We start from the raw sequence: 24,429 nt of genomic DNA on the forward strand, positions 1-24,429 counted from the left end.
GCTGGCAGGCTGGAGTGGAGTGCTTTGCCAACATACAAGCTCAAGAAACAGAGATGCCAGACCCTAAGAGATGACTGCACTGGGCTGTTAAAAGCAGTTTCAGTGTTCAACCTCCAATCAGTGACTGCTGTCTATGAAGATCTTTTTGGCTCGCTGGTGCTAAAGAAGGAGGTGTTGGTATCACACCAAATGGGCCAGGGTTACTAATCATGAGGTAGTAATCATGAAAGTGCAAGTTGGCCACAAGAGTTTAGCTGCCGTGCAGCCTGAAGACTGCGTGGAAAAGAGAACTGAAGAAAAGGATGCTACTTTTCAGACTGATCCCACTTCCAAATATAACTATTGTTAATAAAATCCTTACAGAACTAAATACCAACCCCCAAACTCATCCCCATTTTCCTGTTCATAACATTTCCAAGGCATAAGAATTTCTTAAAACCAGCCACTTTTAGACTAATGCATTTTGTTGCTCCAACACAAGAGGTCTGTGTTTGCAGCTCTCAGTAGGACCCCCACTGACCCGGTTTTTTATCTTTAAGTTTTCACTCCACATTACACTGAGAGTTTCCTAATGCAAACATGACTTTATATTCCCCCTATACAACAGGTTCACCGTGAACTTGCCTGTACGGATAGTAACCAACCTGCACTGAGAAACCACATCTCAGCCTTTGTTTTATTCTTTCTTATGCTTCTCCTGAATTTAAAGAGTTGGAAAAGGAAAAAAAAAAAAAAAAAAAAGAGAGCCAAAATACAGTCTCCGCATGAAATATGTAAGGTCCTGCACATGGGTCGGGGAAATCCCAAGCACAACTACAGGCTGGGTGGAGAATGGATTGAGAGCAGCCCCGAGGAGAAGGACTTGGGGGTGTTAGTGGACAAGAAGCTCAACATGACCCGGCAATGTGTGCGCTTGCAGCCCAGAAAGCCAACTGTGTCCTGGGCTGCATCAAAAGCAGCGTGACCAGCAGGTCAAGGGAGGGGATTCTCTTCTTCTGCTCTGCTCTTGTGAGACCCCACCTGGAGTACTGCATCCAGCTCTGGGGTCCCCAGTACAAGAAAGACATGGAGCTGTTGGAGAGAGTCCAGAGGAGGCCACAAAGATGATCAGAGGGCTGGAGCACCTCTCCTATGAGGACAGGCTGAGAGAGTTGGGGTTGTTCAGCCTGGAGAAGAGAAGGCTCCGGGGAGACCTTATAGCAGCCTTCCAGTACCTAAAGGGGCCTACAGGAAAGATGGAGAGGGACTGTTTACAAGGGCATGGAGTGACAGGACAAGGGGTAATGGCTTTAAGCTCAAGAAGGGTAGACTTCAGTTAGCTACTAGAAAGAAATTCTTCTCTATGAGGGTGGTGAGGCACTGGAACAGGTTGCCCAGAGAAGCTGTGGATGCCCCATCCCTGGAAGCATTCAAGGCCAGGTTGGATGGGACTTTGGGCAACCTGGTCTAGTGGAGGGTGTTGGAACTAGATGGGCAGGGGGTTGGAACTAGATGGGCTTTAAGGTCCCTTCCAACCCAAGCCATTCTATGATTCTATGAAATTAAGTCTTTGGCCCAGTTTTGAGCCAAGCTCATAAGAAACCTGTTTTAGATAGCATAACCGCCTTTACTGTTATTTCAGTAAGAGGTTTTTGGAGTGCAATGAGCTTGACGAAGTCTTGGGGGTCTGAACTGATGGTAGGCCTACCATTCTTGGTTGCCATTACTTTGAGGAAGGCTTGCATTTCTCATCTTTATATTATTCATTGGAATTCCACCATTCATTGTGTTGTAAATATTTTAGATTTTAGAAATACTAGGTCTGGTTCCACTCTTACTAACTCTGGCATAAATCACAGCGTAGCTTACAAGTGTAAAGCTGGTGTGAGGGAAGGAAATGGGACTTGTGTAAAGACTATTAAAATGCCTTGGCCTAGGTTTCTTCATGCATGGACAAAAAAAAAACCAAAAAAACAAAAACAACTTAGCTGAGACAAGAATGCTGGGAAACAGCAATTGCTCCTTCATAAAGAGTTAGAGCACAGCTCTTAGGAGTGCAGCATTCAAATAAGAATCAGCATTTTAGCTGGAGACAAATGCACTAATCACAGTCATGAACACAGCTGAACTAAATGTCTCAGCAAAACCACTCAGTAATGGCATTAGTCATGATAAAGGAAATGAGTATTTTCAGGATAGGACACACGCTAAGAATACAAACAGAATCCTTTGTGCCCGCTCCTATGGAGGAATGATTCAGAGTATGTATTTGAACAACTTGCTACTAAAATAGCAGCACAGTTCAAGACATCCTTTAAAGAAATGTGTCTGGAAGAGAAAGAGCTGCTCCATAAATTGTTTTTTAATTGTTCAGATGACCAATTCCTCCATCACCAAGCAGGAACAGTTTAGCAGGAAGAAAAAAAAAAAAAAGAATAAAAAAAGAATGATTACAGAAACAATAAGGGTTATTTTTAAAGTAAATTGAAACAAACAAAAAAATCTGTTTTTACCTTTAAGCATTCCTAAACTCACCTTTTATTAAAAAGTGACTGATCTAGTCTATACCCTGTAAATTTGTAAGGACATGACAAATAGGGCTTTGAGCCTATTTGTAAAGTAATCCAGTTCTCACCACCTCTGCTTTACACACCGATCTTTTCTTCCAAGCACATTAGCTAGCACTGTGTGAAGAAAATGCCAATGCAACTGAAGAGATTACGTATAGATTTAGCAGTAAAAATTCCTAGAAATCAGATTTTTTCTAAACTGCATATCACATGGAAATGTACAACTTACTATGTAAGAACAAATGATATTAAAAGGGTGATAATTTTTCTTATTGTTTAAAATTTGGAAGCACTACTTCCAACATGCTTCTAATAAAAAAAAAAAAAGCCAACAGAAGCATTCCACTACTCTGGTCACATATCTCAGTGACTTACAGCTGATTATGATTAGCCATATCACAAGTCTTCATTTCAAATGTTAAATAAGATGTCTAGTAGTGGCTTATATCCCACAGTTTATGATTTTCTGTCTCATGTTCTTTGATGTGTTGCTGACCCCTAGTCGAGGAGCTCTGGAATTACAGGGCAGAGCAGCTCCCACATGTGCAGATGACATCTGAAGAACTATTACAAAATCCTAAGAAAGAAGCGAAAAGCTGGAGGACTTTTGCCTCCTTTCAGCTGCAGTCATGAAGAAGAGACAATGCAAAGCACTATCTGTAAAGCAGGTGCAAGGTTTATATGAGGTTTGTGTGTGAGATTTGATGTAGGAACATCATGTGTTTGCACTTCCTAGCTTTTAGTTTTAATGTCTCGTGACTCCCTTAACCTCTCCAGGAAAGCGAAATGTTATTGATCTGCAATCAAGGATATGAGAAACTTCAAGAAATCCAGGCCTGGCTACGGTTTCAAACTAATAAATGTGAGAGAGAGAGAAGGGAGAGACGCAAGAGAGATGATGGAGCCTTATGAAGCCTAACAACCATAGAAATTCCATCCTGTGCCACTAAAACCTTGCCATGTAAACCCAAACCCAACACATTCCTGAAGAGTGAACTGACCTGAAAACACAGAGCGCCAAGATATTTTTTTCTAGCAGAAAAGAAATCTTACTAATAGGCAGTTAGCCGCGCAGGTGAGTCTCTTCAGCCCACCGGCTTCCTTTGGTAGCACCAGCACTGGGATGCAAGGGCCACTGTCTTCTGGCACCAGTTCAGCCAAGTATTTTAAGCACATAATTACCTGACACACTTAAGTGTTTTACTGAATGTAACTTAAGTGCATGGCTTAGTGCTTTACTAGGTCAGGGCCTATCTGTATTTAATAAAGGTAAATGAAGGTTAGCACTTATTTCTTTCACAAAGTGAATATTAAAAGAATCCTTAGACAAACCGTCACTTCCAAAGGCAGTGAAAAATTCTGATCTCATTTGCATGGCTTTACATCAGAAAGAACATTATCGCTTTAATAGAGTGACATGGGACAAATATAGAAAATACTCGAGGTGTTTCCACCAAGTGTTATCTTGGAAAAGAGTAATTGCAGGCAAGAGTAACAGTTACAGAAACAAATAACCCTCAAAAGAAATGAGGGTTTCCAAATTCTTAAAATATGAAGAGCCATTTAAAGCAAACCCATCACAGCTTCCCTGTCCAGAATGCTATACCTCCAAAATAAATAGCTTTAATCTGCGCTAATCTTATTTCGGCAAAGAAAAGCTAAAGCTGGTGACAAGAAAATGATTATACTATCAAGTTCAATAAGCCAATCTATTTGTTTTTAACATCCCTGACCTTGATTTTGTTTAGTAAAACAAGGTATCCAAGTTTTCCAGCAGAGTAGATAAAGGAAAAAGATGAGTATCCCACAGCTGCATGCAATGAGGGCTCCCTAAGTAATGGATCACATCCTTCTTACAGAGAAATATTCAAGAGGGCTGAAGGAAAGAGCCCTGAAAACAGGAAAACGTGAGAAGTGTTAGGCTAGGCTGTAGGTTCAATCGAGGATAGATATTTTACACTTCATACCTGCCAAGATTTGTCTTCTAGGAATTATATACTAATTCTATTATCAGGAAAGTATTTCAGAAAAGGCTTTGTTCTTTACAGCCGGAATAGCAGACGCAGAGATCAAAACAAACTTTTTCCAGACGTGTGATTAATACCTGCCCTTTTATTAGGCAATTTGCTGGGAGAGAAAGCCCTGCTTAAAATTCACTGCAGCTCCCCGGCCGAGAGAAGCATGTCTCTGGCTCTGCAGGGGCTGTGTAGTCTGGCTTTCCAGGAAGGACGAGAGGGAGGAGTGTTCTTCGGACAGCGGGATCGGGGTGAACCTGCGAGGCAGGACAACAAAGCTTGGCGGTGGGGGGTTAGAGGGGAAATGGAAGAAAAAGCTGCTGCTCCTTTTGGCAGAGAAGAATTACCACTAGACTTTCCCAGTTGGGACCTGTTCTTTAGGGCAGCGTCTCCTCGACTCAGCCTACTTTGTGTCATCTGCAGACCGCCTTCCAAAAGCCTTGGAAAAGTGGAAACAGCCTTGGGTTAAAAGCACCAGATAAGGAATCTATGTCCTTTTAGATCCACATCTGTTCACTATTTTTGTCTGACCTTGAGTAAAAATTTCAGCTCTCCAGGCTGGAGTCCCCTACCTGTACAAGAGCAGTACTCCTCCCCGACTGCCCTCTCTCGTTTAGTGTGAGCGCTGGGGCACAGACGATACCTCTCTGTTTCTAGAGCCCTGCAAAGAGAAATGGCCTAAACCCAACTCCAGCCTTCAACACTCTGCTAATGTGAATAATTATTTGTGGAGCCAGATTAGAATTGGCATTTTTAATACCATGAGAAGCTGTACAAATTGGAATTTTTCCATTACTTTCTTGTTGCCAATATTTTGAAGTTTTCCCACAAGACAAAATTTACAACAAATTCTGGTTTAAAGACGTGAATTGACACTTGTGAAATGAGCCATTTCATTTTGACAAAGGTGAACACTTCCCTTCTGAGGTCAAAATTTTTTGTTTTGACTTTATTGTTTTCACAAAGTAATTGCATTCTCATTTGTTATAATACCCTTTTATATTATGTCAAAATTATGCAATATAATAAAAATTGAAATAAAATTGAAGCGAAGGTCCCTGATCTTATCAAAGCAAAACTTTTCAATAAAACTGTCACCAAAGCAATATCTCTACAGAAGATTGTTTGATTTAATCAAATAAACATTTTCCTGACAAAAAAAGACTGCAGTCACATGATACTCAGCTCTACAAAAGGTGCATAAGCAAGACTTTGTTCCTAAGACTTGCAGCTACACTTCCAGCCCCGAAGCATGACCAGACTCTGACTTCAGCGGGCTGCCCAAGAGGAATGCAGCCCAGAGATCTGCCAAACGTTGAGCACAGGCTGGCCATGAGCATGTTCAAACAGTGAGGAACGTGTAACTTACAGGTAACTGCTCTTCGGTTACACAGTAAGGAGTAAACTGGGATTCTTCAGCACAAGCGTGCAACACTAGAAATTAAAGAGTTTGATTCTACTACGGCATCGGGACCAAAACAAAAGAGCAGGGGTTTTCAATAAATGGATAATGCCAAGTTAAATATAGTTGGAACAGAATCACAACACACTGTCCAGAGGCAGATTTTGAAAAGTGCTTCAAAGACAAATTGGAAGAACTTGTGCAGTCATCTGTACAAAGGTTACAGATTTTATATCTAAACCACAGAAATAAATAAGAGCAGAACCAGGAAGATCTGAGTACCCCCAGATATCTGCAGTGCCTAAAACAAGAGATATATTTCCCTTTCTAGTCTTGCTTTCTTTATATTTCTGTTCTTTCTGTCTTCTTGCTAGATTCTAATCTTTCAGATCGTGACTTTGTATCCGATTTCACTGTTCACTACATCTTACTGTTCCTTTCCTCTCTGCCGCTTCAGTCTATTATCCCCACTCCGTGTCCAACTGCACCTACAGCAATATCACAAACTTGGCCATTTCCTCTTGCTTACTCAAAGCTCCATTACAGTTGGGGCCTTCACACGCTGCTGAATAAAAATGTACTCAGCATTGAGGCAAATGTTAAAGATAAAGGGCAAAAGGCTTTTTTTGCTGCTTCATGTGATGGATCTTGACATTGATAGTCTATCTTCTTTCATAAGCAGAACTCCCCCAGACTTTAAAAGGAGATCTGTGCATGTAGGCAGAGAAGAATGTTGGAGTCAAGATCCACCCATGCAGATCTGAAGATAATTTTCATTAGCTCGGCAGTCAAACACAGAGGCATTAAAAGTTTTGACACAGAGTCATCTTAACTTGACTGGGAGTTTCTGATGTGAAGAGCAAGAAGGTCTATAGCTTAGAAAACTGTAAACTGCTGGAAGACCTAGTTACCAAGAGGGTAATTTCATTCTTTATGTAGCGTTTCACATTTGAATGCTAAGTAACCACAAGAGGGGAAAAAAGGAAAAAGTAAAAATAATTCCACATTCAACGAAGGGTCTCAGCTGCAATCACCAGGTACTTCCCAAACTCTCTCTGTCCTAAAGGTCTGAAACGTAAGCTGAGCACAGTGCCCGGCAAAAGCTAGGTGTTGACCATGACCTGATGCCCATTTTGCTAATGGTGATATTGCTGCCTGTTGGAGAAAATACACGTTAAACACAGGGAATTCGAAACACCCCTGATAGAAGCATCACGTCTACATCCCATCCTTCATGCTGTGGAACACTCGTTCCAGCAGGGGACTCCACTTGACCAATACTACACAGCAGCAAGTCACTAGTACATAATTAACGTGCAACAGGGATTAATTAGGTAACATCTGACCAATAGCTGGGACACTCAGCTGCCTTCGCCTGTCTCACCACACAAAAACATTTGCAACTCACACAGACAGCTATTAATTCCAAACGTACCCCATTTCCCCCAGCAAGCGCAGACCGAAGGGGGGATTCCAATCTGTTGCACAGCACAGTGTGTAGCTGCAGCATTTCCATACGCTCCAGCGTGCACAGCATGCCTGAAATTAGACCCAAATCTTGCCTTTGCAAACAGCACGCTGTAAACGTTCAAGTAGAGTGTTACAAAGTACACCCAAATACTCAGACATCTTCATTTTTTAGATTCCTATTACTACTTCTTGGTACATAGCATATTTTGTTTACTTTGTTTCTAGTGTATAGATGTAAAACATCCTAAAATCAAAGTTTTTAAAGCAATGTCATGAGTTATGATTGACTGATGTACAGCTGTTTAGGGACCAAAATTTTAATTCCATTGGTTAATCACTCCTGTACATTAGCTTATTAACAGAGACCTGTTTATTGACTCTGCTTTGTGCCAAGTGCCTACGACAGCTACTCTGGGGTCCCCAGTGGAATCTCTCCATACGTGTACCACAGGTAACAATTCCTGCTGATGCAGCATCATGCTGCTCTTCCAGCTGTTCTGGTGCCATCCTGAGAAATAGGGTCAGCACTGGCATCTCATTTATTTCCTGATGCTTGGCTTGCATCCTCTTCCCTCTAGAGAGAACGCTGTTCACAAGAGCACTTTACTTTTATTGCTCCTGTTAAGCTCTTTTGTTCTCCAGTGGAGGCTGCTCGGCCTAGCAAAGCCCACAGCCCAGGCTCTCCAGGAGCAGCAGCGTTTTGGTTTGGTTGGGGGGGGGGGGGGGGGGGGGGGGGGGGGGCGGGGGGGATAATAAAAAAAAAAATGTGCCTTCACCCTTTGTCTCTGCTGGTTTTGCATTTCGCTCAACCAATTCCATAACAAACCCAACTCACATAGCTTTGCTCTTGCAAATGTTTGGTTGGTTTTTTTACTGGTATGGCTCACTCCTCCTCAAAACCGCTACGCCTCAGCTCAGCAGTAGGCAGAAGGAAACAGCTCGGGTGGACGGCAGTCCTGCTCAGCAACCTGGGCAATTATTCAACAGTGTCCTTGCCCTGAGCACGTGGATACCAGTCTTGATTCACTGGCTGTCAGAGACAATTCTGTTTCATGTCTCCCCAAAAGATTACTGGATTTTGATTAAGGAAGGTCAAGGGCAGCTTTTCCCTTCAAATATAAAGAGAATGACTTGAGGGGGGAAAAAAAAAAAAAATACTCATCACCTAGCACCAGGACTTTTATCTCCACTTGAAAATTAAATTGCCTGAAGTGGTGGGGGGCTTAGGGAAGGGTATGCACAAGAATGTTTTCATGCAAATAAATTTCTAAATAATTTATCTACATGCTATAATTTTAAGTCCCCAAAAAGTGGATTATTGGGGGGGTTTTGTTGCCTTTTTTTTTTTTTAACAGGTGTTTTAGCAGGAGAACAAAACACAAAGCTCAGGTAGACAAGTTTAAGGTAATACCCATCAATTTACAATGTACATTGTATTACTGACCTAGCATACGAGAGACTTAGATTAATCCTTAACGCTTCAATACATCCCCTAAAATAACTTTCCCAATATTTGATTTTCCTTTGAAGGAAAGTGTGTCAAAGATATAATTAGCTCTAGCTGCAGACTCCAAATCTCTGCCTGGCACCATTCTCAATAAAACATACCTTCAATCAGTGTGAAATTGGTATAGCTACGTGGAATCTGCTACATGCAACTGCAGTATTTCACACCAGCTGAGGATCTAAGTATACGTGGATCATTAAGGGAAACTATGTTTTCATCAGGAATAATAATGCTGCAGAACACACTGCATCTTGGGCTGAGTAAAACAAATCACAAGTTCCTAAGAAATATAGTCTTCTAATTGAGTTTAAGGCGCTAAATAACCACTGTCTTTAACAGAGAATCAGATTCATGGTGGGTATCTCTACATTAATTAGGAATGTCACATAGATTTTAATGAAATAAAGTTATGTCTGTGGCTTCTCCAGGATATTAAAATCAATTTATCTGAGAAAGACAAGTAATGGCTGGCTTTTTCTTTCTGTAGGAAGAGTTCATTGAGGAATATAGCAGGAGTTAGCACTGTCCGAACAAGCTCTTATCTGTTAAGGTACCAATTCTGAGAGCCTCGATTACCAAGATGGAATTGCAGAAATCCAGCAGGCTGACAGAATACAACACAAATTACTGCCATCACACTAGAGCACAGTGTACCTCATGGCTAAGAGCATAAGGTACAGATAGGACTCAAACAAAATACTCTGCCAAAACATTTTTCTCAGATACAAGCTCCCAAACATAATTTACTTTAATGCATTTGGCCATATGGAAGCTTACTTACCAGCACAACTTGGGACAACCAATGCTCCACATCCTGTGTTGCTAAATGTCACACTAAACTTAAAATTAAACAGGAGGCTTTTAGCTATTCTAGTCCAAACCCAAGACTGCCAAGCCCCACTTAGCACCTAAGAATGCAAACATCCAAGTTTGTCACTGGACGTGACAACCCTCAAGTGCACTGAGCAGTCCAGCAACCAGCAAGGTACAACAGCAAAAGGTTTCCATCTTTCACCTGTGGGGCCTCATTGGACTAATCCTCATAAAAGATCACAGAAGAGCATACTGGTATTACCTTAATCCTTCAGTCTTATTTAGTGTTTCAGTGATGAAAGCACTCATTTTATACATAGTAATTAAAATTCAGATCCCCTCCTGTATGAAAAGCATGAATCTCCAAATTAAAGTTTTTTATTTAAAATAATTATACTTTGAAGGAAACACATGAAGTTTCATTTTGAGCTCTAGTCAGAGGTAAGGCTGACGACAGTCCTGCACCACTACCAAATGTCTCCTTGACCACTCCAGCCCCTAGTCTCCTCCTAGGTAAAGCAGACAGGACCCCAGGTCCTGTTACTGACACACATTCTCTGCACAGCCTGTCAAACACAGAAGTTTCTCTTTTTTTCCACCTTTCACACCACCTGTTTCAGCACAGATAATGAATTTTAATTCTTCAGTCACTACAGAACAGAAGACCACACAGATGTTTCACTGTATGGGCCCACATTCCCTGTGTGGCCCTTTCAGGAGTGTCGTGAGCTTGTGTTTGAAAACACACCTGCAGAAGTTCACTCTGACTACTCCAGTGTAATAAGGGCTGTAACAAGACAAAGGCAATAGCTACTGTTTTGATACAAACGGGATTTTAATTCAATCCAAGTCTTTTCCGTACAACAGAAAGGTTTTATACTTCAGTTGCAAGAACACGCACAAAGAAGTTTCTGAACCCTAGTGCTTCAGGAAGCCAAGAATTTTTTTGAAGAAACAACCATGTGAGGTATCATTATAGATGTTATAATCCTGGTTTGGATCGGTCTCCACCATGTACAACTCTCCTGCATGGACATCCTCAAAGTCAGCATGGAAGATGTTAGGATTAAATCCAACCCATACAGTATACCTGTAGTCAATTGTACGCATGGAATACCCCATGATTCTGATGTCTTTCAGCTTTGGCTTGTCAGAGTTCCACTGAGGAGTGTCTGCAGGCCGGGGATATTGGCTGAAAGCAACAGGTTCTTCATTAAAACACCTGTAAGTGTCATCACACCCATCCTTCTCTTCCTCCACCTTGTCTTCAGAGGCATTAAAGTACTGGACAATGCTTGCCCCCTCAGTGCACAGCGCAACATGAAACGAACAATCTGGGCACACAGGAGGAACTTCCAGGCCAGCAAGTTCAGCAAGTGTTGAAAACAGGGACACAAGCTCAACCGCCTTTTTGCTTTGCCCTAGAAGAAACACCAAAATACAAGTTATGGAACACGATGGTTTCACAGACACTGATAGAACATTTTAGAAACTTATTCTGATAATTAAGTTGTGTTTTATTGAAAGTGCTTTGTACTGGGTAACAAAATCAAGGCAATTCAGGTGTGGCTGTTAGCCCTGAAAATGCTATACACTTAGAATGTATTTTTTAACAAGAACATTTTTGTACTTATGTTTCTCAAATGTACAGCCTTCAAGATAATAATATTCCTTACTTTGGAATTTGCTTTGTATTTCTGAAGAGTTCTTTTTCAACGTCAATAGTTTAACACTGTAGTACCTCCATCAAAACAGTTTCCAATGCCACCATTTTAAGTACAGATGCTACACAGAGAATGTTTACTTATCACTGCTAGAACAACAGCAGCCACCACTACAAAAGATAGGTCAAGTATCCTTTTAGGCATCTACTTCACACAAAAATAAATTGCCTGCTGTGTTAACGCAGACATCTAGCTGTTTCCACTAGAGCAGATCTAACCAAAGCAAAAGTTTGTGTCCAAGGATTCCTTTCACCATCTTCTTCCTCATTAGTGCAAAAAGCACAGTCAAGGACACTAACTCAAGTTGCCTGCAGGCAAAGTATCACTACATCACCACTTCTCCTCTACATAAATCCCCTGCAAACAAAAAATAAATGCTGGAAATTTACCTTGAGGTACCAAGCCTAAAATATGGCTAAAAGGGTCAAGGTAGGGGAAAACCCTTTCTCCTTGACTAACAGAGGAAGTCGTCATTCCTGGTACATAAAACATCAGCGGCACACGGGTAGCAACGTCAAAATTGCTGTATTTTGCCCATTCACCGTGTTCTCCCAGGGACCATCCTAGGTGACAAAGAATACAATTCAGAGCAGGTACAGGGTTGTAATTTAGTAGTCATTTCTTTTTCATTCTGGCTGTTGAGGCCACTCGTCTGTTATCAAGGTTATATTAAAAGGCAAACAACAATCTGTATTCAAATATAACAAGATTTTTCTCTAATGTGGAAGCTATTTCAACAGACACCTAAATCTTGCAACTTTATACTCTTACTGAGGGAATAACTACACCTTTCCTTATTTCCCCTACTCTAGATTAGAATTAGGAAAATCGGCATTAAAACAGCAGAAAAGAGGAACTGGGGTGTGTCACATTGCCTGCAAGAGTCTCCACATCAATTCCACAAAGCACTCATTTAAGTTCTGGGCAGCTGCCAGCTCTCCAATACTCCTGTTAATGCTGTAACTGAACATCCCTTGGAGCCAAGGCTGCTATCTATGCCAGACTGCCATATCAGGATGCTACCCCTGAGGAAGCAATAGAGATCAAAACTCTTTAGCTCTCCTCTTCCTCTTGGAAGAGATGCCAACATGACTTCCTTTCAGGAAGATTTATTACTGACTTCACTTTGGGGGAAGACAAAGGAGCTCTATGACAGCTATGATAGCACATGAGCTTTTTGGATCACTTTGCTAGCCATGGAAACACCAACAGTTTAGTTAACCACAGCAAGGAAAGGAGGAAGTCAGTTTGCAACTGAAAGTCCAAGTCAAAGCAGCAAGTCAGAAGGAACATCTAGAGTAATTTTCGTACCGGAAATATTAATACTATTGCTCTACAACTCATAAGGGCTTGTTTATACACACACACTCACATAAGTCAACCCAAATTAACTAAATGTGACTTTAAATTGATTTAGTTAAGCCATGTCCTAACTGTTTCAAGTCAGCTAAGCCACCCTCCAATTAAAGGGATCATGCAAGTCCTAACTGTTTTAAGTTAGAGCATTGAAACAAGCATTAAATGTTTGTCCCATTAAATGTATTTGTCCCATGATTCAGATTTAGTTTTTTTACCACCAGGATCCAGAGTATGCAAGACCTCAATTATGAGGGGGGAGCCATATTGCTATCAGTTTAGCTGTTCTGCAAGCAGCAATGACAAGTGCAAGAAAATACACTTCAGCAGTTAATGAGAAAGCCTGTCATCCACTGTACCAGATGGCTCTCTACAAATCGTAAGGGAGGGAGGAGTGGTCACTATCCTTCCTCAGCACTGTTCCCAGCAGGAGTCAGTCCTTAGGTGGGAGGTGGGAATACAGCAAGCTCAGGCCAGTGTCCCGGCAGACAGTCTCATCACTCACTAGCAAACCCTCAACCTGATTAAAGAGAGGTGCCTGCAGGGGGACAGAACTGTGCAGCCACAGAAGCCTGTGTCAGTCCATTAATTAGAGACCCACCGGCAAGATATACAAGGTATGGTAGCTCTGCTGTACATTATACAAACTCACATTTGATCAATATGCCAGCACTGAGTTGCACAATTAAGTTATTAACAGTGAGCTGGAGAAAGATTTAAAGGTTTACCATGATCAGCAGTAAAAACTACTATTGTGCTATTTGAGAGTCCTTCATCATCCAAAGCATTCAAAAGCAGGCCAACTTGCATATCCACGTAAGAAACTGCTGCATAATAGCTCTGACGAATCTGCCGCTGCAAGTTAAGAAAACAGGTGAAAGGAAAAAGGTTAGCTTTTTCCCCAAACACACACACAGGAGAACCAGTGGGTGGCTGTGTAGGTAAAGGAACTAAAGGATTTTACTTGTAAAGGTTTATTTTTTTAAGTGTCTGTAGCCTGATTAATATCCTAGAAAAGGTAAACAGGGAGGGGGCAGTTAGAAAACTCTATCTCCCAGAAGTTCTTTTAATCAAACTGTTGCAAAGCAATCAGTTGTGCTTCTCTCAGGGTCCAGACAGCGCACCTTATTTTGGCATAAGCATTGGAAAGTCAAGGAAAATCTTGCAAAAGATACACTGAGCAGTGGCTTGAAACATAAACAGATTCAGATAATGAAACCCAACACAACATTGGTAGCTGCTACATTCCCTTATCTACAAATCAGGAGCACATACTAATATTGCTAGTTGATGGCTGATCTCTTCCTCCTCACCCCCCCCAGCCTGACTGCAGTTACAGTGAAGGTTTGCCTACAAAGCTAGAGGTGACAGTGTGCAAGGCAGGGAATTCACAGTATTTACAAACTGTCAGTTGCCGAATACCTGGGAGCATCTAAGAGCAGCCGACTGCTCCCATTGCATTTGAACAAGTTAAGGCAGTTTGACTTCAGTGCACTGTACTGACAGCTTACCTGGAAGTCATCTGGCAGTGGTCCATAAGGGAAGCTAACATTTAATGCTTTCACATCATCCCTCTGTCTGATATCTGTCCAGGGGTTGTATGCCACAGAAGGTAGTTTCGCAGGCACCCAGGGATCTGGGGCTAATGTGATGTTTTCCAAGGGGTACAACTTGAGAAATTCCTTTACAATACAAACACACATAAAGACTGCCCACACCTCTAAGGTCTACTGCAAACTTTATGTTGTAAAGCAGCAACCATTTCCGCTTGCATGACCCTTTAATATTCTCACAGTTTACAAGGCTTCACTCTCCCTCCCCCAGAGTGTAAAAGTCAGCCCCAGCCAATTCCTGAAATACAGTGAGTTAGTAAGTACCTAAAACCAGCCTCCTGTATCTCACGGCAACACTGAAATAAAAGGTCCAACATCACTTCTTCTGAAACGAGTAGGAGTTTTGCCACCAACTCAAACAGGGAATAGAGTACAAGATCTTGTAAGGCCTCATTATGTCATACTCCACCAAGCTGAACACTATCTCCATGCAATAGCAGTCACTATTATGGTGGTAGAAGCCTGGCTTTTGGCCAAGTAGTCACAACTCCTTCTCGTTAAACACTTAGAAATGCAACACAGGCAACTACTAAAGTTACACCAAACCAAGGCTGGTTTTCAGCTTGTTTTCCAGAAAAAATAACAATAAAGCATTTGTGGAAACAGCTTCAAAAACAAAAAGCAGTGCTTGCCTAAGTTCCTTTCCCTGCAGGCTCCAGTTTCCTCACCTGCGGGTACCTCAGTGGGATATGTGGTTTGTGGTAACCGACAGCCAGGAAGAATTTTTGCTTGTTGGTTTTCATAACATTCAGTAAGCGTATGGCCTCTTCCGTGCTCTGAATATCAGGCAGAGTACCACTGGGCATTTCCGTCACATCCACTGGGCACACCAAGTTCGCGTAAAGTTTTCCATCTTTTCCCTTACAAGTCTTTAAAAAAAAAAAAAAAAGAAAACAGACTTAACTAAGTTACAGCTTCTGTAAAAGCAAAGAAGAAATCCTCTGTTCCGTAACTTTCAAACCAGTTTGTTTTCACAATTTCTATGAACACTAAAGGTGCTGAGTACACTGATGACTGAGCAGACAGCTTCCGAATTTGAACAATGCAACTTCCACGTCTATGGAAAAGCAGAATCCTCTCTCAAGCTAGGCAGAAGATCAAATGTAATCCCATGAGGAAACACAGTTTCTATGAATAGAATCTCTGACCTATTGGCAAGAAGGCAGAATTTGGTTACACTACATACATACATTGATATGCCTTCTGATCCCAAGAGCTCATAGGAAGCTGCCTGGCAGCTACTGACTTATTTCCTGAGCAAACGCCAGCAGTGGCTGACGTATCATCAGTGAAGAAAAAAAAATTAAACAGTTGTGAGGAAAAGGTGGCCTCAGCAGGGTGTTTGGGAGAGTTGCCCAGTGAACATAAAGAAAAGTATGTCATGGATGCAAATACTGTTGTTGCTAAAACCAGTCTTTTTCAGCAGTAAATGGAGGAACAAAGCATCGCCAAGGTTGTCTGCAGCCTCATGGCTAGAGCTCCTAGCTCTGCAGCATATAGACTCCAGCACGTGATGCTATCGCAATGTTTGCATAAACGTAAAACAGATTCTTCTGGGCCACACTTAAGAGTAACAAACATTCTAGAAAACTGAATCAGACAATAAAATTTCAGATTAAAGATTTTAATTATAACCTCCACCCACTCAGTTCCAAGCTCTTTATTGAATTAAGTTCACCAAGCCTATTGGCACTGTTCTGTCACTCACCAAGTAGAGCAAGGTTAGTGTGGAAGTTGACAACTGCACTTTTCAGATAAAGGAATTCATGACCTAGACACAAATTAAGATCACTCTTTCTTGCAAGTACTTTTATATCTCAGTTACTTAAGTTTCCAAATACTAATTTAGAAATACTTAAAGTATCTGCAGGATGGGTGCATGAATTAACATGAGACACAACGGCAGAGGCCTTCTTTTAGAAGGCTGAAAAACCAGAGTATCAAACTGGCTAGTTGTTTCCCTGCACAAGGATGCAATCTCAAAAACCACAGAGTAAGAACTTGGTTATATCCTGAAAACCTTTTTTTGTTAAGGTCCCACAAATAACCCTTACCTTATCATTTTCATATTTCTCAGTTGAAGGATGAAAGGGTGGAATGGACCAACTGTATGGATAGTCATCACTGTGATTGGATGAAACCCCTGAAAAAGATAAAGACATTAGAAATGTTCTAATAGTTCACTGAACCAGAAAGGGCTCAAACACAAGTTTAACTTGTTTTCAGTTTGGGTTTGTTGGTTTTTTGTGGGTTTTCTGGGGGGGTTTTTTGTCCTAGTTTTTTTTGAGGTTTTTTTAATATGCTAAATGAAGAAACATGTCAAATGATCTTTGACAACTGAGGGAAAAAAAAAAAACAAGAAAAAAAGTCAAAAAGTTTAAGACAGACATTATCCCTTGAAATACACCTTTTACTGGTGAGGGCGACTCAAGCCTCTTAAAGAGCCTTACTTCAGGGAACAGCGACAAAAACCCACCAAAAGCCAGAAAGAGTAACAGTCTCCATGCACATCCTTAATTAGCTTTACTATCAACAAAGTTCATATATCCACACAAGTTTAGTTCTGGTGTAAAGAACTACCAAGAAGAGGGTCAACATTACAGTATTTTTAACTAGTGAACTAATTTCCTATTGAATTGGTAGTATTAATCATATGTTCTGTATCTCCTGATCCAGACAGACAGCCTATTTTGAAACATGAAACATGTACACATAGAACTAAGAGAATGAGGCTGTTCAATAATTTCATTTTCAGCATATACCCAACTTCCAGACATATTTTTACAATGTTAGACATTTATTCCCACATTCCCTAGACAAGATGTAAAAATATTCATTAGATAAGAGTCATCTAATATATTCATCTCTAATGCCTTAAGATTTAAAGACAACCTACAATCATTGTACAATCTGGCTCATGATTATGATTTAGGTTGTCAATATAAACAACAATCACGCAGTTGATACTTATACGTAGAGTCTGTTTGTGAGAATATACACGATAAGCATGCGTATGTTAAGCAGATGAGAATTCAAACCATACCAGGATGAAAAACTTTCCCCACAGATAGGGTCACATAGCCATTCTCCTTGAAATATTGGGGCATCGTGGAATAGTTTCCTGCATGTACTCTCCAGTAGGAGTAGAAATCATACAGTCGGGTAGTATCAGGTCTGCGGCCAGTGAGAAACGACACTCTACTGGGAGCACACACGGCTTGCTGAGGAGAGACACAGCCAAAAAGAGAATCAATTCGGAACAAGAAAAGCAAAACACACGTACGAACTGATTTAGGTGTAGCTGGGCAAAACATCTGAAGGCTCAGGAACTGCAGTGAAAGTGTTTCACATCACTTCAGGCTGGAATGAACAGTATCTATCAATTCCCAATTGCAAGCTTTTAGCAAGATATACGTTTACCTATCTATAATTCTGCCTGAAATAACCAATTCCTAAGTATTAAAAGCTTTGGTTGTGCAGCTAGTAGTGCAAAAAAAAAAAAAAAACAAACCAAAAAAACCCCCAAAAACCACCTCTCAGGTTGTGTTAAAGACAGTGCTTTTGAAATCTAGTAGCTCACACTCATGCAGAATTAAGCAGAAGTGGCAGATGGACGGTGCTGACAAAAGCCCAAAGTCTAGTTGATCTGGACTGCCTTAAGAATAACAAAAAGGATAAACATATCGAAGGTCTGGGTTATGGTCCAAAGGCCTCACCAATTCTGTTTTTAGATTGGCAAGAGCCAAGAGTTATTGCTTAAAAGTCCTAATGCCTAGTCAGAATTAGACTCAGACTTCTAATTTCTCAGCAGAGAGAAACTTGGGAACGTAGGCATCCTATGCAAAGTATTCAAGTAAAGAACAATTAGTGAGATTTTGAGTCCTGAGAATTTAAAAGTGATGCTTAGCACATAAGCTGCCCCTTCATAAAAGTCTATATATTTCATCAAAGGAAAAAAATAGTATTTTATAAACATCAGGAAAAAAAATAATTCTAATTTAGTAAAACAGCATTTACAGTGAAAATGTTTGAGTGACATGACATTCATCCAAGGGCTACACAAATAACAGAATTCAAATGCCCTTTCATTTTTCTCACCTAAGTAAAGATAGGTTCATACAGTACAGTTTCACCCAACCACTTATTATTTTTACTAGAAATACTTAAGGTTAATAAATACTTGCTTTTTCCAGTGATCTGCCTAACACCTACTGTGATAAAACCAGTAATTATTTTGCATGGAGAAAACATTTTTTATTATTTATCTCACCTGTGCATATGCATTGCTGAACACAATACTTTGAGAAGCAAGTTGATCAATATTTGGAGATTTCACAAGCTTATCGCCGTAACAGCCCAGAACAGGACGCAGATCATCCACAACTATAAACAGGATATTCATGCCATCTATGGAGAAGCAAAACTAGGAATATATTAACTTGAGCTCCAGTAAGTAGAGGCTACTTTAAGCAAATTTATCAGTTTTTAACCCTGCAGTATAGTTAAGAAAAAAATTAAATAAATAAAATCAGCAAGAACATCCAATATCTTTGTAAGGAAATGTAAATACTGGGATTAATTCCTTCAACATGCAGGAATTCTTATTTGGCCTAGACAGAAGTACAGTGGTTTTCACTTCCCTTATTTCATTGCTTCCTCCCACTGTATTTTCTTCAGCTGGCTACAGAAAGGTGGTGTGAAGTGGTGAAGCATTTTATAGTTCTCTCTACTACTGAATTCCACACCCTACCAGCTTTGCAAGGGGTGCTAAGCCAGAGGTAGAGCTCAGACACTGTTATGATCTATAATCCTACTCCAAACAGATCAAACACTTAAAAAAATTAATTACACATATTTTCTCAGGGTGGCAAGCCATACGACGGTTCAAGCAGTATACAAACTGCCGAAGGCGTTTAGAGCCAGCAGCCTCCCAAGCGGCAGGCCAGACCCCCAAGCGCCGGCGCCCGCCCGGCCGCTTCCTGCGAACCCGGGGCAGCAGCGGGACGGGGCGGCTCCGGCCCCACCACCGCCGGCCTGGCCCGGCCCGGCCCTACCCTGCTCTCCCAGGAGAACGAGCCCCACCCGGGACCCCGCCACACCTCCGGGCCCCACCGCCGCCCTGCGGGTGCGGAGCCGACGGGTCGCCGCCGCCTCCGGGGCGAACACGACTGCATCGCGCAGAAGCCCCAACAGGCAGAACCAAGCGGCCGCGCAGCACCGGGAGGCCGCGGCCATGTCCCATAGAAGCGGCGGGGCGGGCAGGCAGGCCGGCTTTGGGCCCTCCCCGGAGGCGGGACGCCGCTGCCTGTGCGGGCCCGCTGCCAGGCTTTAACCCTCCCGGTCTAACCGGCTTCGCCGCCGCCGGGAGGGCGCCGTTCCCCCGCGTCCCCACACGGCGGCGCCGTGGCGCCGCGCAGGAGCCCCGGCCGGGGCGACGGGAGCTGCGGGGCAGGGCCGGTGCGGTAGCCCAGCCGCAAAGAACGCGGGAGGGGCGCGCATCTCAGCCGGCGGGGTTCAGCCGCGGCCGTTGGCGAGGCAGCGCTCTCGGGCACGGGAGCTGCGGTAGTTTTTGGCCACAGTAGCTCCCTAGGAAAGGGAATGCTCGATGGTGTTCTGCCAACTGTTTCCTTCTCATGTGAATAACCTTGGGGAATGAGGAAATCAAGGTTTAGTATTCAGAGAAGCTGTCCCAGAGTCGTACTTCACTTTAATCCTATTTGTTAATCAGTTCTCCAGCCAGTTAACACTTACTATTCTTCTCTAAACAAACACTATTTCCAGTTACCTCAACACCTAGCACGGTCAGGTTCGCGTTGGCTGTGAGAGTGCACGTTCTGTGCAGCGTGCAAGTCTCTCATCTCGGTATTTTTGCCTATGACTTACCATTTGTGAGATGTGAGCGTCACCTGGGTGGGCTCAGCTATGCACCTGTGCCCAGGCTGTCTCCTCTGTGCCTACACGGCAGGCAGGGTCTTGCTTTCAACGCAATTGACCTTTTTTTTTTTTTTCCCCAACTTGACTGTTGTAGCGGCTAGAGGGCCAGTAGAGGACAGTGAAGTTCTGATCACCTTTTTGACCAATTCTTCAAAGGCCAGTCTTGCCTTTAGCAGACAGAAGAGCTGCATATTGTCCCCTTCCCTGTAATATTAAAAGTTTCAGGAAGAACAAGTTTTATAAAAAGCTCTGAAATTTTTCATGGTTTCTGTCTTTAATTGTAGAAGACAGAACAGATTTATCGCCAGTATTCCTGTACAACATAAATTCACTATTAACTATCCATGTTCCCCAATCTACAACTCTAAGGTTACCGAAGACCCAGATAGTATAATATGGCTGCTCACAAGATTATAAAAGAATTAAAAGACTATAACTAAGTCTGAAACATTTAACAAGCAGGTAAAGTGATGACAGGTATACCAGTATTGAAAATATACAGCCAACTTCACTCGCACATGAAAACCACTATGACAATGGTACCTGTGATGGCATATGGATTTTTTGTTTTTAGCAAGTGTTAGGTTCTGCTTTGACTACAAATGGCAGTAAAACATGCTGGCAAATATCAATGTCTTTAGGATTAAAAAAAAATAGGGGAAAAAGCCTCCATTTACAGAAAAGCAATGCATCTCTGATGGAATCTATAATTTTATTCTTTCTGTGCTTCAGGACTCTATTGGTGGCTCTTATCAAAATTAAAATGTTGGCAGCATGAGTTCTGAGACAGAAATGCCTTAATTCATGACCCTTTTTTATGCTTAGGACTAGCATTTGGAAAGAGAATCAATAGCTGAGTGTGAAAAGTTCAGATAGCAGAGCCTGCCTCATCAGAGGCAGGCAGGTAGTGGATTAGTCCTTCTGTGCTGCTGGGATTGTGCAAATTGTGGTGTTTCTGCAACTTTGAAGTTATCTGCACTAAGTGAAATCATCGTGAAAACAGTCGTACTGTCCAAACTTTTCTAGATGCTCCTCTTTTTTTCCCCACCTAGAAATCTTATTCAAAGAGAATATGAAGTTTTTGGAGGCTTGTCTGGGATTTCTGCATACCCTGCCGCTTTCTCAGAGGTAAGACAGTAGATTTACCTGACACAATTAATTCACAGCATGTCCACTGCATAAATAGCAAAAAACATACACAAAACTTGATGCCTTCTCAAGATGTTGGACATATTGTGCATGTGCATATTGACTGGAGAACGCACTTAATAAGCCAAGCTCTTCTCGGGGAGGTTGGATCTCCTGCACACTTGCTGCGTTGGTGGCTCATACAGCACCTCCAATACACACAAGGCATGTACACTTTCTCTAAACTATTACAGTGCAGTTTATTTTTACGTGGATCTTACAATTCCTTTCTACATGCACGGGAAATGCTTGAATCCAATCAAGAACCCTGTTACTACAAATTCAGTTACTACAGAGTACATGCCATGCAACCAGATCATGAATATTATTCAGTGTATTTGATGATTGCATATTTTGGAATTAATTTTGTGTATAAGCAGTGTATTTCACAGGTATCAGCAACTCTCCTAGCATAGATCAGCTGCTGGAAATCTATCGAACAGTGCATCCCCAAGTGACACTTCTCTGCTCTTCATTTGGAGATTTTTTAATGGAAAAAGCCAAGGAATTATTTCGCTATTGCACATGCATTTAATTACCATAACGCTTGCCTCTCTCAAATGCAAATATGTTAAGTGGTACTTGATATGGATTTCCTGGTTTGCCTCACATGACTACTTAGCAATCATCTTCAGTCCACTAGAAGAACAAATTACACAGAAAAATTCTTTTTCAAAAAGCACACGAGTTCTGATGCTAAAAAACAAATTGGGATGATGCCAGGTGAATGACTGTAGACGCTGAAATCACAGCCCTAATAGTATGTCTTTGAGAAACTGGTCCCACAGCTCCGATGTCCACTCCACCCCGGATGTATGGGCATCTGAGCTGCCTGTCATTCGTCTCCTGAACTAAACCACTACTGTATTGGGTGTGATGAGTCAGGAGCGTAATAGGGAAGGCTAAACCTAAACCTCGCCCAAACTGGAGATAGCTTGTACAACGCTCCTCCTTCATCATTCTGCCCGATGTCCCAGAAGCCCTTATGAATGTCAGCCTCCTCCACCTACCACCACCACCGAGTACCAAATCTGACCATTTGACATCTTAGCAATCTGCTGAGGCATATACTGAAGGTTCGGGGGTCTACAGCAGCACTTGCATAAGTGTTAGTAATGTAGATGAGGCCACCAACATCACAGCTAAATATCTTAAAATCAACTATTTTCTATGACAGACCCACATTAAAACATGGTAAAAATACAGCACAGCAAGATTTTTAGCGGGAAAAAAATCCTATAGTGCAACCCTGTAAGAAATGGCTGTGTTATCAGACCCCTAGTAGATCTTATAAGTAACATTTTCATACCTGGGGATGCTTTCCAAGGCAGTTTCCACATGTACACTTTCTGTTTAAGGGAAGATTTCATTAGTTTTGTTTGCAAATTGTACTTTTTTAGTGTTCAAACTTCTTGAGCCAAACCTCAAGAAACTAATAAGTAACAGCCTCTCAAGTCAGCATTTAAGGAATAGGTTATAAAGAAATTAATACTAGTATCAGAGAAATAATTTTATTTTGCTTTACAAAGTACGTGATCATCTTGGCTTTCTCTGTTCTTTCCCTATGCTGCAAAATGGCTTTGATCCTCTTCAGTTGGATGGAGGACAACAACATGCCAAGGAATAGCTTCCAAGATGGGAATCAAAACTAACTTTAAGATTTGCAGGTTTTCATGTCCTTCGTTTCCTCTTACAAGGAAGATAAAGTGTGTTTTTAAGACTAAGTGAACATGGTCAGGCAATATAACATAACCCAGGTGTTGAGCTCTGCCTAGGAAGGATGTCATTGCTCTCCAGGTATGTAACTTGTCCTTGCATGTGTTCCCCACTGATTTCACCAGAAGTTGCATTTGACTCAAAAAAGTAACTGCAAATACCACATTAGATTCATGAGCAAGTCTAAGGATTTTTTTCTGCATCACTCAGTAATTCTAAGAAAGCAGGTTTTCACAAACAAATGGTTGGGCACTGTGATCAGTTCACTCAAACTCTCAGAGGGCAATGTTGTTTTCAATGAACCAATATAACTAATCACAAATAGATTATATTTTATTTCTCATGTATTATAGAAAGCATTTATCACAGAATCAGAATCATTTTGGTTAGAAAACACCTTTAAGATCATAAGGTCCAATCATTTGACTAATCACTACAGGAAGCATCTGATTAGCAAATTCATTTATCCCTAAACTGATTTTTTTTTTCCCAAAAAAGCATTGGTTTTGTGTTATGGACTGATGAAATTTATATCTGTACAATTCCTATGAAGAAAATGAGAGTGGCCTGTTAAAAATATTAATACCTGCATTAATATCTGTAGCCTTCTCTGGCACATAGGGTGAGGAAGTGAAATATCTAGAGCAAACATGGAGCTGCCTGAACCACTGAGCTGTAATGTTGATAAATCATCTCCAAACAGCATTTTTATTTTTGAAAGATTCCATAGCTCTACTTTCAGAACCAAAGCAAACATACTTTTAAGTTGTCTGTCAACATTAGCACTTAAGGATAAGCTAAAAACTTTGTATCAGAGGCATCTGCATAGACTTTCAGTTTGTTAACATTCTTTTGATAAATGATAAGATACCATTGTGGTCTGTCATTGCAGTCTAATCTGCAGAGCTATGCACTAGAAAATACATTGTAGGCCTTAGCTAATACATTTCTAATGAAAAAAAATACTCATTATAAGCCTTCATTTCATATACAGTCATTTCTCCATGGCTGAAGTGAGTCATGCAGATCTGCTCACCTGCAGCATGCTCGCTCTCTCCCCCAAGTCCTAGGTTGGTGATCTCTCAGAATGAGTTTTCCCAAGCCTATGTAGTATCAGAGCTGTTTCTAAAATACTGTTTAGA

The 24,429-nt window shown here is 41.4% G+C and overlaps 1 protein-coding gene across 2 annotated transcripts; it reads right to left on the minus strand.

Annotated features, from left to right (window-relative positions):
* Positions 1-10,572: 10,572 nt before the first annotated feature.
* On the minus strand, positions 10,573-19,711 carry IDS (iduronate 2-sulfatase). 2 transcript variants are annotated; one of them, XM_075763447.1, is made up of 9 exons: positions 19,549-19,711; positions 18,720-18,856; positions 17,493-17,670; positions 16,504-16,592; positions 15,118-15,318; positions 14,348-14,518; positions 13,565-13,691; positions 11,870-12,043; positions 10,573-11,177 (listed from the first exon to the last, which is right to left on the minus strand). In XM_075763447.1, exons 1-9 carry the CDS (start codon positions 19,682-19,684, stop codon positions 10,675-10,677), a joined length of 1,716 nt encoding a protein of 571 aa, XP_075619562.1. In that variant the 5' UTR covers positions 19,685-19,711; the 3' UTR covers positions 10,573-10,674. The 2 variants fall into 2 exon arrangements, with proteins under 2 accessions (XP_075619562.1, XP_075619563.1); XM_075763448.1 differs by lacking the exon at positions 14,348-14,518.
* Between the last annotated feature and the right edge of the window lie 4,718 nt (positions 19,712-24,429).

This window comes from Balearica regulorum, chromosome 11 (genome assembly GCF_011004875.1).
Source record: "Balearica regulorum gibbericeps isolate bBalReg1 chromosome 11, bBalReg1.pri, whole genome shotgun sequence".
Classification (NCBI taxonomy): Eukaryota; Metazoa; Chordata; class Aves; order Gruiformes; family Gruidae; genus Balearica; species Balearica regulorum.

What these genes read in the sequence shown, in the direction of transcription:
- IDS (XM_075763447.1), bottom strand. Translation starts at nt 19,684, where the DNA reads ATGGCCGCGGCCTCCCGGTGCTGCGCGGCCGCTTGGTTCTGCCTGTTG. An exon ending in GGCGGCGGTGGGGCCCGGAG is followed by an intron (nt 18,857 to 19,548) that starts GTGTGGCGGGGT and finishes GCTTCTCCATAG; the next exon opens with ATGGCATGAATATCCTGTTT. An exon ending in TCAGCAATGCATATGCACAG is followed by an intron (nt 17,671 to 18,719) that starts GTGAGATAAATA and finishes GTCTCTCCTCAG; the next exon opens with CAAGCCGTGTGTGCTCCCAG.